The 15,772-nt window shown below is 33.8% G+C and overlaps 4 protein-coding genes across 5 annotated transcripts; 1 reads left to right on the top strand and 3 right to left on the bottom strand.

Moving 5' to 3' along the window:
- Positions 1 to 16: 16 nt before the first annotated feature.
- Positions 17 to 1,920, bottom strand: LOC123016291 (fibroblast growth factor 1-like). Its single transcript, XM_044416598.1, has 3 exons — positions 1,582 to 1,920; positions 952 to 1,175; positions 17 to 428 (listed from the first exon to the last, which is right to left on the bottom strand). The coding sequence occupies exons 1-3, from the start codon at positions 1,692 to 1,694 to the stop codon at positions 127 to 129; spliced, it is 639 nt and encodes a 212-aa protein (XP_044272533.1). The 5' UTR covers positions 1,695 to 1,920; the 3' UTR covers positions 17 to 126.
- A 691-nt stretch (positions 1,921 to 2,611) lies between these two features.
- Positions 2,612 to 4,154, bottom strand: LOC123003635. Its single transcript, XM_044396525.1, has one exon. It carries the CDS (start codon positions 4,117 to 4,119, stop codon positions 3,022 to 3,024), a length of 1,098 nt encoding a protein of 365 aa, XP_044252460.1. The 5' UTR covers positions 4,120 to 4,154; the 3' UTR covers positions 2,612 to 3,021.
- Positions 4,155 to 6,697: 2,543 nt separating this feature from the next.
- On the top strand, positions 6,698 to 7,354 carry LOC123003636 (U6 snRNA-associated Sm-like protein LSm3). The gene is made up of 3 exons (XM_044396526.1): positions 6,698 to 6,949; positions 7,002 to 7,109; positions 7,160 to 7,354. Exons 1-3 carry the CDS (start codon positions 6,929 to 6,931, stop codon positions 7,334 to 7,336), a joined length of 306 nt encoding a protein of 101 aa, XP_044252461.1. The 5' UTR covers positions 6,698 to 6,928; the 3' UTR covers positions 7,337 to 7,354.
- Positions 7,347 to 15,629, bottom strand: LOC123003634 (wiskott-Aldrich syndrome protein family member 3). Of its 2 annotated transcripts, none has more exon segments than XM_044396524.1 (3): positions 7,347 to 8,976; positions 11,366 to 11,732; positions 15,427 to 15,629. In XM_044396524.1, coding segments are annotated over 2 exon segments (1,575 nt in total). In that variant the 5' UTR covers positions 11,702 to 11,732; positions 15,427 to 15,629; the 3' UTR covers positions 7,347 to 7,737.
- Between the last annotated feature and the right edge of the window lie 143 nt (positions 15,630 to 15,772).

Raw genomic sequence — 15,772 nt, 5'->3', positions numbered from 1 at the left:
CGAAATTACAAAAGCTGCCAATATTTATTGTTAATAATAATCATAAATGAGTCATTTGTGGAATATTTCACATGTAAGTAAAAAAAATACTATAACAGAGTGAGTATTTAAATGCTAATACTGTTTTCATTGAAATCGAGATCTACGCGGCAAYAACATTATGGCTTTTTGGCCGTATTTGGTCTTGGGTCCTTTTTTGAATTTGCCGGATTTTTTTATACCAARATACCAGCCCAGATGGYCGTATTTCAGAGAGAGATAAGTATTGTAGGAGCCTTGGAACGCTTCAATAAAAATTGTGGAATTGTCCATCATGTCTGGCTCTCCGTAAAGACGCCCTTTGGGGTCCATTGCGATGTAGAGGTTGGTCAAAAGGCCCTTGATGCGCACGTGACCTGGGTGGCCGGCCGAAATTACTTCCAAATAAGCTGAAAAAGTACAGAGTGGTTATAAATGATTTTCATCTAGCCAGCTTTGGAATTTTTTTGCATGTAATTTTATTTGTGCCGCTCTAATTTTTTGAAAGCTCTAGTTCTGTCATTAGTGTCACTTATTAATTAATAATAAATTGTTGTTAATTAAACTTTTATTGTTTCAACTAATTTCCAATAATAATGGATAATAATGTATACTTTGGAAGAAAACAAGTTTATAATTGAAGTCTATTTTCGAAGTGGACGCTTAGTAAACGGCGATTTTTTAATTTTGAGTTAAAACAAYTAGGTACCCCTATTTTCGTAAAGCGGCATTTTTTATTTTACATGGAAAATTCACAGCTGGCTAGATGAAAATCATTTATAATCACTCTGTATATTGTTTTCTTAAGTAAATTTCTAATCAAAGTGATCTGTGGCTTTGAAGTTAAGTTGGCAACATTGTAAAATGTAAATTGTGAAAACTTTGTGAATCACAGACTCTATTTAAAGTTAAAAAAGTTTGAAAGTTTATTACTGTGCAAGTCGTTATCGTCGGTGGTTCCCTTAACTTCGCCGTCCGGATAAACGGCGAGATTATGTCTAGTTCTGGAATAGAGTTGCATTTTTGTGCCAAAAAGCGGATTTCCGAAACGGACGGGGCGCAAGTGACGCCAGTTCGAATTGGGGTTGACAGGGGGCCAAGAGATTTTAGGGGTGGAAATCGAGGCAACTGGATTTGATTCGTCCTCCACACCACACCTGCAGGAAATAAAATTAATAACTGTTTTACATTTTTTTTTCTATCTAAATAGCCCTTGATTTACATAATTTAGTAAAGATGCTATAAAAGTCAATCACGTACAAAGTGTAATAAATCAAATGATGATTTCATCGTCAAATTTAAGTCATTTATAACACTTCGTAATTGTTTCCTGACATAAGTTTTTTTTTCAAATTACTTACTTATACACCAACAAAAATTATTAAAAAATTTGAATATGTGTAAATTATAAACTCCAATTTTATAGGTATGGGGAACTCAATCAAGTCTATAAATATTTACATTTCCTAGTCAATTTCTCAATCAAAGTTTAAATATAGAATCACTTGAAAAATACTGGAATTCGTAACAGAAATCGAGTCAATAATGCCTTAGTAAACTCACCACGCAATTCCTCTTTTCGTCCTATTTCTAATATTTTTGCCTTCATCGATCTCATCACTGTCACTCAAACTTTCAACATCGGTACTATCACTGTCACTAGTCCCGTTTTCCATGTTTTTGCCTATTGTTAAATTAAATCAAACAACAGGCAGGTTTGTAATAAATGTAATGGGACAAAAATTGAGCCGGTCTGAGGAAAACACCGCAATTTCTGTCAATTAGTTCAAACGCGTTTAAAATCCGACTGTTTTCGCGTTCTTACTTCTAATTTCTAATTTTCCGCGGTTATAAATAGAATTTTATTCGGCGGTTACGAGACCATCATAAATCACAAATTTTTGAAATCTTACCTTAAATATTTGTTTAAAATTGTAGTTAAGACGATGTCGATTGATTATCTTGATTGTTTTTTATCTTGACGAGAACTCACTGATAATAAATTTAATAATAAATTGATTATTTTATTGTGACGAGTATTGTTAGTTGCCTATCTTAGTATTATCTTATGAATGAGGATCAGTGAGTCCGTTTATACGGCAGTAATTCAAAGTTCTTAAGGCTGTTTTTCCACACAGAATATTTTACAGGTTGATGGTAATAATAATTAATTTTAATGTAATAATTTTATTTTTCTTTTGTAATACAAACAACGACTTTAGAAAACTGGGGAGCTACTAGATTGGTCAGTTATAAATGCTTTTCCTGTTCAAGTTTGCATACAGTGCGAGCCAGCGAATAAGTAAAGTCTATTATTGATCTTTAAATATTACACCACTCAAAAAAATTTATGCATAACACTCGATCTTGACCAAACTTGACATGATGGTGATAGACGACCTGTTTAGTAACAACCCGTCACTTGCAATGTACAGTGGCGGACACGGAATTTTGGGCATCAAAATATGTTCAAAAATTGTCAATGCCACGCTTTATTGTGATTATGATTGATGTTTGAAACTAAAATTTGTGTTTTTATATAAATTCAATAAATTATTTTTTGTCGTCATTTTTTCTCTAGCTTTCAGTATAAAAATTACAAAAACCGAAAGTGAGGTTAGCTGCCTAAGGTCRGTTTTACATTTGTCAAATGACAAATCGTTCAAAATTCCGTGTCCGCCAGTGTATTATGGTGCAGATTCTTTCTGTTCTCGAGTTACGAAGGGTCAAAATTTGAGATTCTGCCTTTGCGAAGTTCACTTAATTTCAATCAAATTAGACAATGACAGACCTTGCCATATTTTAGTACATGTAGGTAATATTACATTGTCTGGTTCAAGTAAATGCTGCCTTTTTTTTATGGAATATACTGCTGTTATGGGATTATTGAAGAAAACATATGTGAAAGAAAAATATATATAATTAAATCATATAAGAAACAAAATGAGAACAAATCAATTTTAGTATGGTTAAACAACGTTTTTTAAACGAAAAAAATGCAGGTTACTTGAAAATAGTTACCTTAAATCTCAGATTATTATCCACTTCAAATTTACCAATACTATAAAAAACGCAATAGTTATCCGAATTTACATAAAAATGTGAGATATCTGTCATATTTTTGGTGCAAAGTTTTCTAGCTACTAATCTAACACCTTTCCTAAAAGGGTTCTGAATTTCAATTTCAAATTGGTATTGATGTCGAAAATCATCAATCCCTTGGACAGTAAAATAATAAGTAGACTGCTCTATTTTTTTAAAATTTAATCGAAAACAAAAAGTTGAAAATCTTATTATCCTGTGATAGTGTACTTCCTTTTCAGGAATTTCTGATATCAAGGTGTTATTTTCATATAAATATTCAGAATGTTTATTTTCTATGTGTTCGAGCAGTTGTTTTTTGGTGCTCCTCCATAAGCATTGTAAGTTAGTTTTTTCGAAAGGACATGGAGAATCACTCATTTCACATATGGAGTGATGCTCACTGATTTTCTCAGATTTAGAAGTAAAAGTACAACCGTTTCGTTTGTATTTGCAAGGATACGTTAGTAAACTTGCTATTCCATCTAGACTAATGTTTCTATTTGGAGCTGATTTTTCACAAGAGTCACAACCGTGATTTTCCTTACACCCCGAACATACTACGTTTGACTTTTCCGCACAATAATAAATCGGTGGAATTGCATAATCCGAACAGTTTATACATTTCAAAAGTGAAAGCATTTCTTCTTCAAGTTGAGTGTATTTTTGGGTTGCTTCCCCGATTATTAATTTCCCAACAGCCATATTGGTAACACATATTATTGGCTCAAGACTAATTTCCCTCACATTGTAGTTTTTTTCAAGACTTGAATCAAAATCACTTGACAGCCTATTATTTTCACCTTTGACTTCTAGTCGGCATGAAAAATATTCGTTCTCTAGATCACATTTGCTTCTGTAAAGTGAAAATTCCAATAATTTGCGTTTAGAATCAAAATTTCTTTTAAAAATCAACAAAACTTTCTCGTATGCTAAAATATTTAGAAAATTTCCGGAGCAAGTCAAGTCCAGTTCAAATTCGCCGCCATTTTTAAGTACCAACTCTGAATGTCCATCCATACTGTGTTGTAACAATTCAGTTCTGGGTCCTTGCCATTCACANGAGCATTCTGTCTATTACAAATAAGCAGTAGGAACTTAGGTAAATGTTTTTATTAATTTTTGTTCATAGAATTACCACAAAGTTCCGGAGTATTCTTTAACCATTCAGCACGAGCTGCTATATCGCTAAGTATTTCAAATAAAGTATCTTTTTCTCTACAAACAAAACATTTCTTGCCGATCTTTGAACTTTTTAAAAGAATGATTGAAAATTTGACAAAAATTGTCAAATTTGAAATATCTATAGTCTTTAAGTTATCAAGTAGATGACGCTTGTTACCGTACGATTTTTTGAGGTTAGTAGAATTCAACGCATTCATATAAAATCGACAGTATGTTACGGCCGTATGGAGCGCAGCGGAAGACAGATGAAGTTGGCCATGCTCAAATTATTATTAGAATAAGAAAAAYTAAATTGTCTTTACAGAATGGCTACTTTTATTAATAGTATATTATTCAGATGTTTATTAAAACAATTTCTAGTGTAATTTTTTTAAATTGTGTTCATTGTCAGCCACGTCGGTAACGCAGGCATCTGATGAGTTTTTGTATTTGACATTTTCAATTTGATTTTCGAAAATTCAAGTTATAATTGAAGTTTGACTGCTTTCGAGCGTTTGTTTAGTGGTTCCGTTTGTGTTATTTTTATTTATTAAAAAGAAACTAACTTTTTGCGTTAGTGCCACCTGCCGGATTACGCGCGAAATAGATCATAGTTAAATCACAATCACCATGACAACGTTAGCAAAGCGAGTTGAAAAATTTCATTCATAAAAAGGCAGAGTCGAACCACCATCTTAACTACATCGTGTCTCGGGTGTATGCTTAGCGCGAAATTTAAAATTATGTTTCCAATTTCTCAATTCAAGCGACACCCCCATGGAACTACATTTAGAATGATTTAGGGTTTTGGGGGATTATGTAAAGCCAACTTTTAGGATGACAAGATAACCAAACCTAGTAAAATTCCCTGAAACTGGTTACTGAAGTTGTATTTTTGGTCGACCTATTCAGTTCAGTTCAATATTTTTTAAACTTATGATCAAAGAAAACCAAATGGTGAAGCCGATGATAAAAAAATTTGAAAAAAAATAACAGGTTGTTGTGCCAAAGTTACTACCGTAATTTATGTCAATATTGTCAATTCAAAAAATGTCAATGTAAGCCACGCTTTATTGTCATTATATGAATAATGTTTGGAACTAAAATTTGAAAGTTTAGTTCAAATGTATTTTTGCCGTCGATTTTTCGAAACAATAATTACAGCAATACGTGTTTTTAAGTTCATTAATTTCAATTTTTATTTATTTCAAATTATTTAAGTTCAATAAATTATTTTGATTTGTTGTAATTTTTTCTCTAGTTATCAGGATAAGAATTACAAAAACCAAACGTGAGGTTAGTTGCCTAAGGCCCGTTATACATTTTTATTGTCGCATCAACAAGTAATAACTCCCTAAGATTTAGGGATATTCGTGAATAGGTTTCCATAAATTTGGTTAGGGTGGTTTTTGGTGACAAACAAAAGATATCGTAACCAGTGTCAAAATTTAGATTAAGTCACCTGTCATCTTATATGGATAATTTTGTTGATAGTTGACATCAGGTTGACAGAAAACGTCAACCGTCAACTACAAGGGGTAACCAACCCTTAGCATTCAAAATTACTTGTGAAAATTCCAGTTACAAACAACATGAAAAACGTAATTTGACTTCTAGTCGGCATGAAAAATATTCGTTCTCTAGATCACATTTGCTTCTGTAAAGTGAAAATTTCAATAATTTGCGTTTCGAGTCAAAATTTCTTTTAAAAATCAACAAAACTTTCTCGTATGCTAAAATATTTAGAAAATTTCCGGAGCAAGTCAAGTCCAGTTCAAATTCGCCGCCATTTTTAAGTACCAACTCTGAATGTCCATCCATACTGTGTTGTAACAATTCAGTTCTGGGTCCTTGCCATTCACARGCCACTGATTCGTCCAAAGGACAGGGAACTACCCGGAACTTACAATTTTCTTCGTGTTCCGGTATTTCCCCCGYAAGGAATTCATCGTGACATCCTTGTGATTGGTAGCGGCATGGAAAATGCACAAACTGGACCAAAGCTTCAAATGAGACGTTTCGCATTGAATTGTCCTTCGTGGGACACCTCCCACATAATGTTTCTTCTTGAGTTAACATTACGGAAAACTAAGACAAGTAATTTTTGCACGACGTGCATTTTATTTGGTTAATGGATTCACTTGAAGACAAAGTGTGGAAGTTCATTTTCTAAAAAAATATTATGAAAACCAACAGAAACTATGTAAATTTGAAATTCATACAATAATATCTCACTTATGTGAGATGTTGATGTTTTTTTTTAAGAAAAAGAGAAAATGAAAACACAGAAGAACCACATTTTTGGAGGATTATGTATTGCCAACCTTTAAGATGAGTACCATACGCAAGTTAACGAAATTTACGCTGTTTACAGTTTACGTAAAATGTGATTTTTATTTATTATTAATAGGATTTTTATTCCCAGAACGCATAAAGTCAAATTAATTGTGTTTATTAGTCACAATGCAGTAGGTATTTATAAAAATTAAAATATTAGTTTTAAATCCAGAAGTGAACGAGGTCATTGACTATTTTATCAGTGGTGCCAATCCAACTATTTAGTAAATTTAAATTTTTGTTTGTCTCTAAAACTTTGTCAGTCACACCTAACCCAACTTTTTGTATGTTTATTATTTAATATAAACGACAAACATTTTTGTTGAAAATGGCTGATGATTTAGAAAATGTAAGTTCAATTCTATCTGCAATTGGGATATTTTATCAACCGTTGTTTCCAGATTCCTTCAATAACCGTCAAAGAACCGCTCGATTTAGTGAGGTTAAGTTTAGACGAACGTATTTATGTTAAAATGCGAAACGACAGAGAAATCAGGGGTAGATTACACGTAAGTAGTCAACATATAAAGAAAAACCATAAATATTATGAAAACTCTAGGCTTATGATCAACATATGAACATGATTCTTAGCGACGCTGAAGAGACTATAACCACCGTCGAAATCGATGAAGAAACGTATGAGGAGGTTTACAGGACAACAAAACGTAATATTCCCATGCTTTTCGTACGAGGTGACGGCGTTATCCTTGTCTCGCCTCCAATGCGCACTTCATAAATAAAACACATTCATTGACATAATGTTTATTTACCCATTAAATATTTTACAAAGACTTCCTGAAGATAATTAGTTAAAATATTAAAAAGGGAGTATTAGGATAGTACGAGTTAAATAATTCTCTATACAACTTAATTTATAAATAAAACGTTCATTACAATATTTACATCTCAATCCAATGGAAAAGTCAATATCCAACCAACTCTGAACCAAATCGTGCCACGTGTTTGTAACTAATTTAAGCTTATTCATGCAATGCGGGATATCCAATACCTCGACACTTGATAATACTGGAAATTTGGCATATTGCTTATATACAAGTTTGCTCGTTAAAAAATTTGAAAAAATTCGTTGTTCCATCATCAATACACTTGACTAGCCGTGCTAGCCTTTCTTCTATGTCACGCTGACGTCTCATTCTCCCCCCATCCCTCGCTATCACATTCCGAATCGCTCCCTGAATCCGAATCGCTAAACTCAACTGCGACTCTCCGCGCCAAAATACTCGCCACATCGTGAAAACCGTTTCCTCTCTCCACTTCCTTCTGCTCAATTTTCTCCACTTTCCTCAATTTAATTCCGTCTCTGATCGCTTTGAGTAAATCATTCCTTGGATCGACTATAGGTGGTGCTTGCTTCGGTCGATCTTTGACAGGTGTCAATTGCGGCGGCGACGCACTGTTTATAATTTTCGCCAAATCTCCATTGACCAATGGTGGACTTGTCGTCGGGCCGTTCAACAGCGGCATTGGTGGAGGCGGCGGCGGAGGCGGAGCTTGAGGAGTCTGCTGTTTGGGAGGCGACGCCTGTTTGGGTACTGGTGGTGGGGGTGGTAAATCTTGCACTGGTTCAGGAGACGTAGCTTGATGCGGACTGTTCGACCGCGATTGGTTGGCGAGATGTGCGGGAATGCCGTTAGGCGGTGACATGGTTGTGTCGGGTGGTGGAGGCGGTGGCGGGAGGTTGTCTCTGCCAGACATGCTCCGCCCTCGTGTCGGCGTATTGGACGAGGGCGTGCTGGTGTTGCTAGGAGGCGCAGGCGGAGGTTGACTTGGGCGGACTTTCCCGCCACGAGTGGGCGTTCCGCCTTGGTATAATGATTCGGAACTGAGTGGGCCTTGGCCGTATTCTTCGTAAGGGGGATAAGTGGGAGAATGGAGGCCGTCGGTTGTTTCTTGTTGGTACGACCGTCTGATTTCGATCGAATTCGGTCTGGGTGGTCGTGGTTCGATATCTTCCGAGGTTGGTAACATTGTTTGTTGTTGTTGCTGGATTATGGGTTGTGGAGTGCGGTAAATGGTGTTTTGTTGCGGCATGATGTACTCGCCGTGACCCATGGCGATTTGCTTTTGTCTTTCTCGGGTGTTGTGCGGTTGACGGACGCGTTTTTTGTGGCGGTTTCCTTGGCCCCCTTCGGTTCGCGGTCGGTGAGGTTTCTTCCCGCGGTCGTGCATCATGCGTTCGGTGTCGTTGAGCATCTCTTGACGCCACAATTCGAAGAAGTAGTTCGGATCGGTGTAGAATTTCAAACCGTCRTTGCCGTCGTCACGYTAACAGTTGAGTTTGTGAAGTGGGGGCGGTTTGTCACAGGAATGATATGTTTCCAACATGGCTGTTGGCATAGTCGCACGAGAGAATATCTGAAGAAAAAAATCAATCAAAAAATATTCAATCTCTAAAATTGATTTTTGAATCACTTTTTAAATGCGATTGGTAAAATTGTACTTTAAAAACCTTCACTACTTAACCTCATTGGATTTATTTTAATCTGGTTAAATCTGATACGTTAGAAACCTTGTCAGTTAAAAATTAGTAACAGTTAAAAAAATTCCGTACTTGTTCGACATTTATTTTACCAAACTCATATGTCAGCAATAATAAAATTAATAGACCAGCATCTGGTAATAATTATCTCAAAGGACAAGGCACACTTTATATGGGAATTTAAGGACCACTCAAATWGGATATTTTTTATATCAATCCACGCATCTCAAAAAGCTGAACATAAATCATATTATTGCACCAAATGTGTATCTTGATTAGGAACACCAAAAATTGCGATTGAATTTTGAATTATTCCTATTGTTGAAGATACTAAATTCTGTCAGCTTAAATTACTATATCCAAAAATAAAATTGTCTTTACATTTCTAAATTCGTGAAGGGTTTAATGTCTCTGTACCTAAACCCCAATCCACTATCATTAGTTATACGGCAGTATTGTACTGGGTGCTGCATTTTGGATGTCCGAATAGGGAATCTCCGAAACTAAGAGGTTTAGTCAAAAACGAATAATACATTCTGGGGCTCATTTTTTGAGGAAATAATATTTGTTAAAACCGCATCCCGCTATCGTCTTTTTTTTTCGACTTATAGACAAAAACTGACATTTTAGCGAAATCTAAAAAAATCCATATCTTCGTTATTATAGAAGACACAGATTTGAAATAAAGACATTATACAGGCACTTTTTTACGAGGACTTTAATAATGTAGTTAATAATTTTTTTCAGTTATTAGTTTAGCCGTAATAAGATAAACTTGTATTTTTTTAAATGGAAATCATAGGCCGCTATGGGAATTTTGAAAAGCTTATTTTTTCCTGATCTAAAAAATATATATTTGTAACAAATTATTATAATACATTTTTAGCCAAAAATTATCTTTGATTTTTGTTCGCAGTTGGCCATGAAAAAATGTTGTTCAACTAAAAGAATTTAAACTATATTATTTTACCAGTGGCAATAATGAAAGAGTCTTCTAAGTACTAAGTAATGAAAAAAATGCAAAATAAATTGTAAATCAACTTATTGGCGACTAATAACATTTCTTTATTTGTTCAATACTTCTAACCTACCTATGGTAGTTTTTAAATTTTTATAATTTTATCTATTTTTTCATCTATTTTACAGTTCACAAAACTCTTATTGATTATTATTTACACATTTGCAGTGAAATAGTTTTTCCATGGCCAACTATTATCAAACAAAATATGTATTTCCTTTTTTAAGTATAATTATAAAAAAATATTCTGTTACAAATATATATTTTTTCTATTTCGGTGTTAGAATAAGTCTATTCCAGCACCCAAATGACGTCATTTGAGTGCTGGAATAAGTCGTTGGCGTTAATTTAATTTTAGTGACGGACTTTCTTCACAATTTATTTTTAAATGTGAAAATAAGAATTATTTTTMATTTTTATTTTTTWCAGCCGCCTAAAATTATTCCACATAAATGTCGCCAACATTCGCAAAAATCTCCAGAAAATAAAAAATTAAAATTTTCGTTTTTTAATTTATAAAATGATATAAAGCGGCAAAATAGAAAAAATAGTATAAAGCACTTGTTGCAGAAGGTTCTTCAAGCATTCATTTGTTCCTCAATTCACCGCTACGCGGCTCGTTTCGGAATTTCAAATTTGTGCTTGAATAGATACCTTCTGCAACTTGTACTTTAATATACTATTTTAGATCAGAGCTTTTCAAAATTGCCTTATGATTTCTATTTAAAAATATACCAATTTATCTTATTACGGCTAAACCAATAATTGAAAAAAATTGTTAACTACATTATTAAATTCCTCGTAAAAAAGTGCCTCTATAATATCTTTATTTCAAATCTGTATCTTCTATAATAAAGAAGATGTGAATTTGTTCAGATTTCGCCAAAATGTCAACTTTTGTCTTAACTCGAGAACAAAAGACGATAGTGGGATGCGGTTTTACCCAATATTATTTTTTCAAAAAATGATCCCCAGAATGTATCACTCGTTTTTAGCTAAACATCTTAGTTTCGGAGATTCCCTATTCGGACATCCAAAATGCAGCACTCTGCAGATTTACAAGCTCTTTGTACAGACCAAAAAGCCGCCACAATGCTTTTCTTATGTGACATATCTTGACTTTGATTGCAATTTCCAACGTTCCTAATTAAGTTACACGTTTGGCGCAATGATTGATATAAAAATTATCCAATTTGAAGGGTTCTTAAATTCCCATACAAAATGTGCCTTGTCCTTTCCAAACTCACTTGTTGATCGAAAGCCACTGTGCTCTTGAACGCCTTCCTCATGTGAATATCTTGCAAGGAAACTTCCTCGACGGTGCTGTCCAATTGTGTGACTTTGATAGCGAGTCTGTCGATTCTCGCTTGGAGTGAATTCGATCTGTCATAGAGCTGTTGGGCGTCTCGGGCCAACTCTCCGAATAAATCTTCGGCATGTTTTGAAAGAGAGGAAAGTTGACGCACTGTGTTTGCCAAAGTTCCATTAGTGACGGCTTCTAATTCAGACACCAGAGGGAAATCATCCGGAAGTGTCCCTCTGGCAACGTGGACCGGTTCGATCACCCTCTTCGGTAGAGGCATGGTTGTTTACTGTTCACCGGCCCCTTGATAACTGGAAACGAAAGATAAACATGATGGAAGGGTTTTGTGAGGTGTTGAATGCTAATGTCAAGATTCAATTGGAATGTTTTAAATAAGATAAAATGTATCTTTATATCTATGAAGAGGTTACATATAGGTGTGTCTTAATAGAAATATTCGCGAATTTAATCTTTTCCAATGTGGGAAAATATTATAAGCGTAATTTAATGTTAGAGAGTATTATATAACACTCATATAAAAGAAGACATTCTGTATGGGCAAATCTTTAATCAAATGTTGTAACGGCGCTCTGTAATTCGCATTTTCTCCCAATGTTTTTATACTTTTTGGTGATAATTAGAGATGATAATGTGGTAATAGAACATACTATACACCTGAAAATATCAAACTATGATTCAATGAAATACTATGAACCTTTGAGAGTTTAATTCTGTTTTTAAGTATTTACACTAGATAAAGAACTTTGTTTTTGACAGAACTTTAAAGTAAATTTTTATCGCCGAAACCACTCCCTTGTATTTCAAGTTGCTTTTTACAAAATAATCGTTTTTTAATAGGTTTTATTTTATTTTTTTAAATACATTACAAGTACATTTTCGTGAACGACCAAAGCGAATTTATTTCACAGTAAAATGTATAACACATGATTTTAATTGTGCTAATATTTTAAAATTGTAGTAAAACAGATCTAAAATAATTCATCTTCTCTATTGGAATGTTTACAACGGGTGTTTATTTAAGTTTCGTCCTTTTACTTGAATTTAATGTTTATTTATTGAAATTGAGGACAAAATAACGAACTTCCTTTTGGTGCTGTGAAGTAATTTAGTCGTTTTCTTTATTGATCACTTTGTCAACACTAAAAAATACAATATTCAAAGACTACATTTACATTATTTATATTTGGCGTCATAGTTGGCGGTGATATGAGATGGTTCGTTCACAATCGAGCTTTCATGGATAGCTTTGACGCCAAATTAAAAAAAAAAACACCCAGTATTTATATAGTTTTTGAGATATATGTAGAATGTGCAATCTGCATTTTAACGTTGGATGATTCGTCAAAACTAAACTAAGTTTGCATCGTACTTCATTTCAAAACTTACATTGCTAATAGTCGGTGACATGTACACAAAAAATTAAAACCTGTGGCTGTCTTTGTTAATTTTAACTATTTTTTTTTTTTAATTTAATAGTTATAAAAGAACTAACGTCAGAGATTACAATTTTTGTTGGTAAAGTTTTAAGACTGCACGCCAAATTTAAATTTATTCGGCTACTAAAACCCTCAATATCTCAGAAACTATAAACATTCGGATAAGGCAAGTTGCATTATTTTGACTTTCTTAGACCTGTACTATTACCTCTTAAACTTTTAGCACAATTATTAAAAATCATCCTGTGTATTCTTTAGTTTTCACTAACTAATATACAGGGTGTGTGAGAACTCGTGTCCCAGAGAAAAATTTTGAGTAATATAAGACACCAGGAACATGAAAAAAATGTTTAAAAAATTCTAGCTGGCAAAAAATTTTGACATTTATATTTTGCCATTTGACATTTTTATGTCTATTTAATGATACTGATGATCTTGTATATGTTTTTTTTATAATTATTTAGTAAAGGTACAAAAATGTTGTCAATAAAAGCCACAAATAACATTAAACAGAGTTGCAATTTAGGATACAGCTTCCTTCTAATAATATGTAGCAAAAAAACTTGAAAAAATATTTTTCCAGCAGAAATAAATAAACGTAATTTTACGAGGCCTGCGCCTGTAAGATGCAATCAATAATACATATTCCGATACGAACTAGATTACAAATTTTGAAAAATTGAATAATCTTCTCTAGTTTGTTCACCCTTTAAAAAATTACGTTTTTAGTTAGTTAGTGAGTAAGATAGATAAACTAGAATCATATTCATGCCGTTTCTTGATAGAACAAATGATAATTGTTTCTGAAAAACTGCAGTTTACGACTATTAATGAAACAGTGATTAGTTTGACAACTACTGGCATGGGTTTCCAAAAATTAAATAGTTAGAACTGTATTTTTTGTATCCAGTGTTTTCTGACTTTTGTATATTTGGGTGCCTACATTAGGCGCAAGCCTCGTAAAGTTGTATGAAACACCCTGTAAAGTCAAGGTGCAAAATTTAAACTCTCGTAACTTCGTAATTTTCATGGATAGAATTTTTTTAACGATTTTTCCATGTTCCTAGTATCTTCCCTTACATGGCATTTTTTCTGAGGCGCGAGTTCTGGCTGTATAGTTTTAGACAAAAATATGTTTTTATTTACAGACGTGACCTTTTATGTGTACGTACTATAAAGTTCATGAAAAACTAGTACAGCAAAATTTTGTTGAAATAAATGTCAAATATAAACGTCTGTCATTATGACAATTAGAATTTTTAAGTTTTTAAAACACTAAATAACACTAACACCCCAGACGTATTTAAGGTGTCTACTTGACATGCTGGAATTATAGTCTATAAAATGTAAGAAGATGAATGCTCCGCCCTTTTTGAATTGTTCACTAGCAAACCAATCGTATCAGAAAAAAATTACACTGAACAATTTTTTTCGTTCTTTCATAACTTCCAAAAATTATGATGCATGTTTTAAAACAGTTCGAGTACGAAGTACTTACTTTGAATTGGGTAAAAAAACACAAAATTTGGATTTAAACATTAATTTCAACTAAATTACGACGTGCCATTTCAAAAAGTGTGACACCCTGACTTACGCTTTCTTTGATTACAGTTTTTTTTGGTAACCACGGGTATTAATCAAGTTAGTTACGACTATAGTAACCAGTTAACATAAAGTACGTAGAAATGTTACACGACAAAATTTTTGAAAAGGTGATATAATTACAAAAAAAAAATGTTTTGCTGTCCTAGTTTTTCATGAATTCGATAGTAGTACTGTAATGGGCAGAAAATGCACAGTTAGTGTTGGCTGACAAACTTATTTCAATAAACTTCTTGTGAATAATTTGCAAAAACAAAACAATGCATATTTATTTGTCACCTGTTTCTTAAAAAAGGATTAGTGTGATTTTTTTTTAAGATTCCTTCTGTTTCTGTTGGAAAAAGTGGGGTTGAAGGACGAAAAAGTCAGTAACCATAGCGACAGTCAATTCAATTATTGGATTTCCCATTTCTAATAATACGTGCCCTTTAAATTTCAGCAATGACAACTACCTAATTTCAATATTATGAATAAAAGAAAACTTCGGTCTTTCTATCAATTATTGAACTTTGAACCACACTGCAATCAAGAAACAGACGTGAAAACTAAAATGTTTCAATATTTTTTGAAAAAAAAAAGGTAGAATTTCAGTGTCCCGTTTCGTCAACCATATGTTATTCCCGTGTCAGTACCGCTTTATGGAAATAAATAAATCAGTGCATGACGCGCGAAAGACATCTGTGAAGGTTATTAACCGACAATTAATAAAATAGAGCGTGGCAGGAAGTGCCCCAAACCCGGGTTGGCTTCAGTCTCGTCAATACTGTCTCAATAAGGAAGTGAGTCATTAGGGGGCGACATACGCCCTAATTAATAAATAACAGCAAACACTAACATCAAGGTCACGACATTTCTCGCAATTACGTAAACAGACACTGCAAACAGTCAGATTTTGGGGCATTTTCTTGTAGAAAATGTCAAGTAGAAAGGGGAAAGGCCAACTAACCGTCGTCGGGATTTCCACTGGTTTCTTACCTCCGCATGGTTTGAGACACTCATTGATGGGTGAAAATGTTGCCACACATATCTCTACATACACAACACCAATTGTTTAGTTAAAAACGGTAATAAGTTAATAAATATCGCAGAAAATGGCGTTGCGGTACACCCAACAAACACGATTGGAGCAGGACTGCCACACCCACGGAGCGAAAAACACCAACTAAAGCAGCGGCGCCGCGTCATCGAGGGGGTTAATCAATATTGCGATGACAAAATAAATAACACAAATGGGACACATTTCAAGTGGAACACCGTTATTTTTACATGCTCTTATCCGATTGAAAGTTCCG

This window comes from Tribolium madens, unplaced genomic scaffold (genome assembly GCF_015345945.1).
Source record: "Tribolium madens isolate multiple individuals breed KSU strain unplaced genomic scaffold, Tmad_KSU_1.1 Scaffold_1;HRSCAF=32;Tcas5.2_LG8, whole genome shotgun sequence".
In the NCBI taxonomy this organism is placed as follows: Eukaryota; Metazoa; Arthropoda; class Insecta; order Coleoptera; family Tenebrionidae; genus Tribolium; species Tribolium madens.
Note: the sequence above shows the minus strand (reverse complement) of the source record. Positions and strands in the feature narration are given on the sequence as shown.

What these genes read in the sequence shown, in the direction of transcription:
- LOC123003635 (XM_044396525.1), bottom strand. Translation starts at nt 4,119, where the DNA reads ATGGATGGACATTCAGAGTTGGTACTTAAAAATGGCGGCGAATTTGAA.
- LOC123003636 (XM_044396526.1), top strand. Translation starts at nt 6,929, where the DNA reads ATGGCTGATGATTTAGAAAAT. An exon ending in TGGCTGATGATTTAGAAAAT is followed by an intron (nt 6,950 to 7,001) that starts GTAAGTTCAATT and finishes CGTTGTTTCCAG; the next exon opens with ATTCCTTCAATAACCGTCAA. An exon ending in AAATCAGGGGTAGATTACAC is followed by an intron (nt 7,110 to 7,159) that starts GTAAGTAGTCAA and finishes TGAAAACTCTAG; the next exon opens with GCTTATGATCAACATATGAA.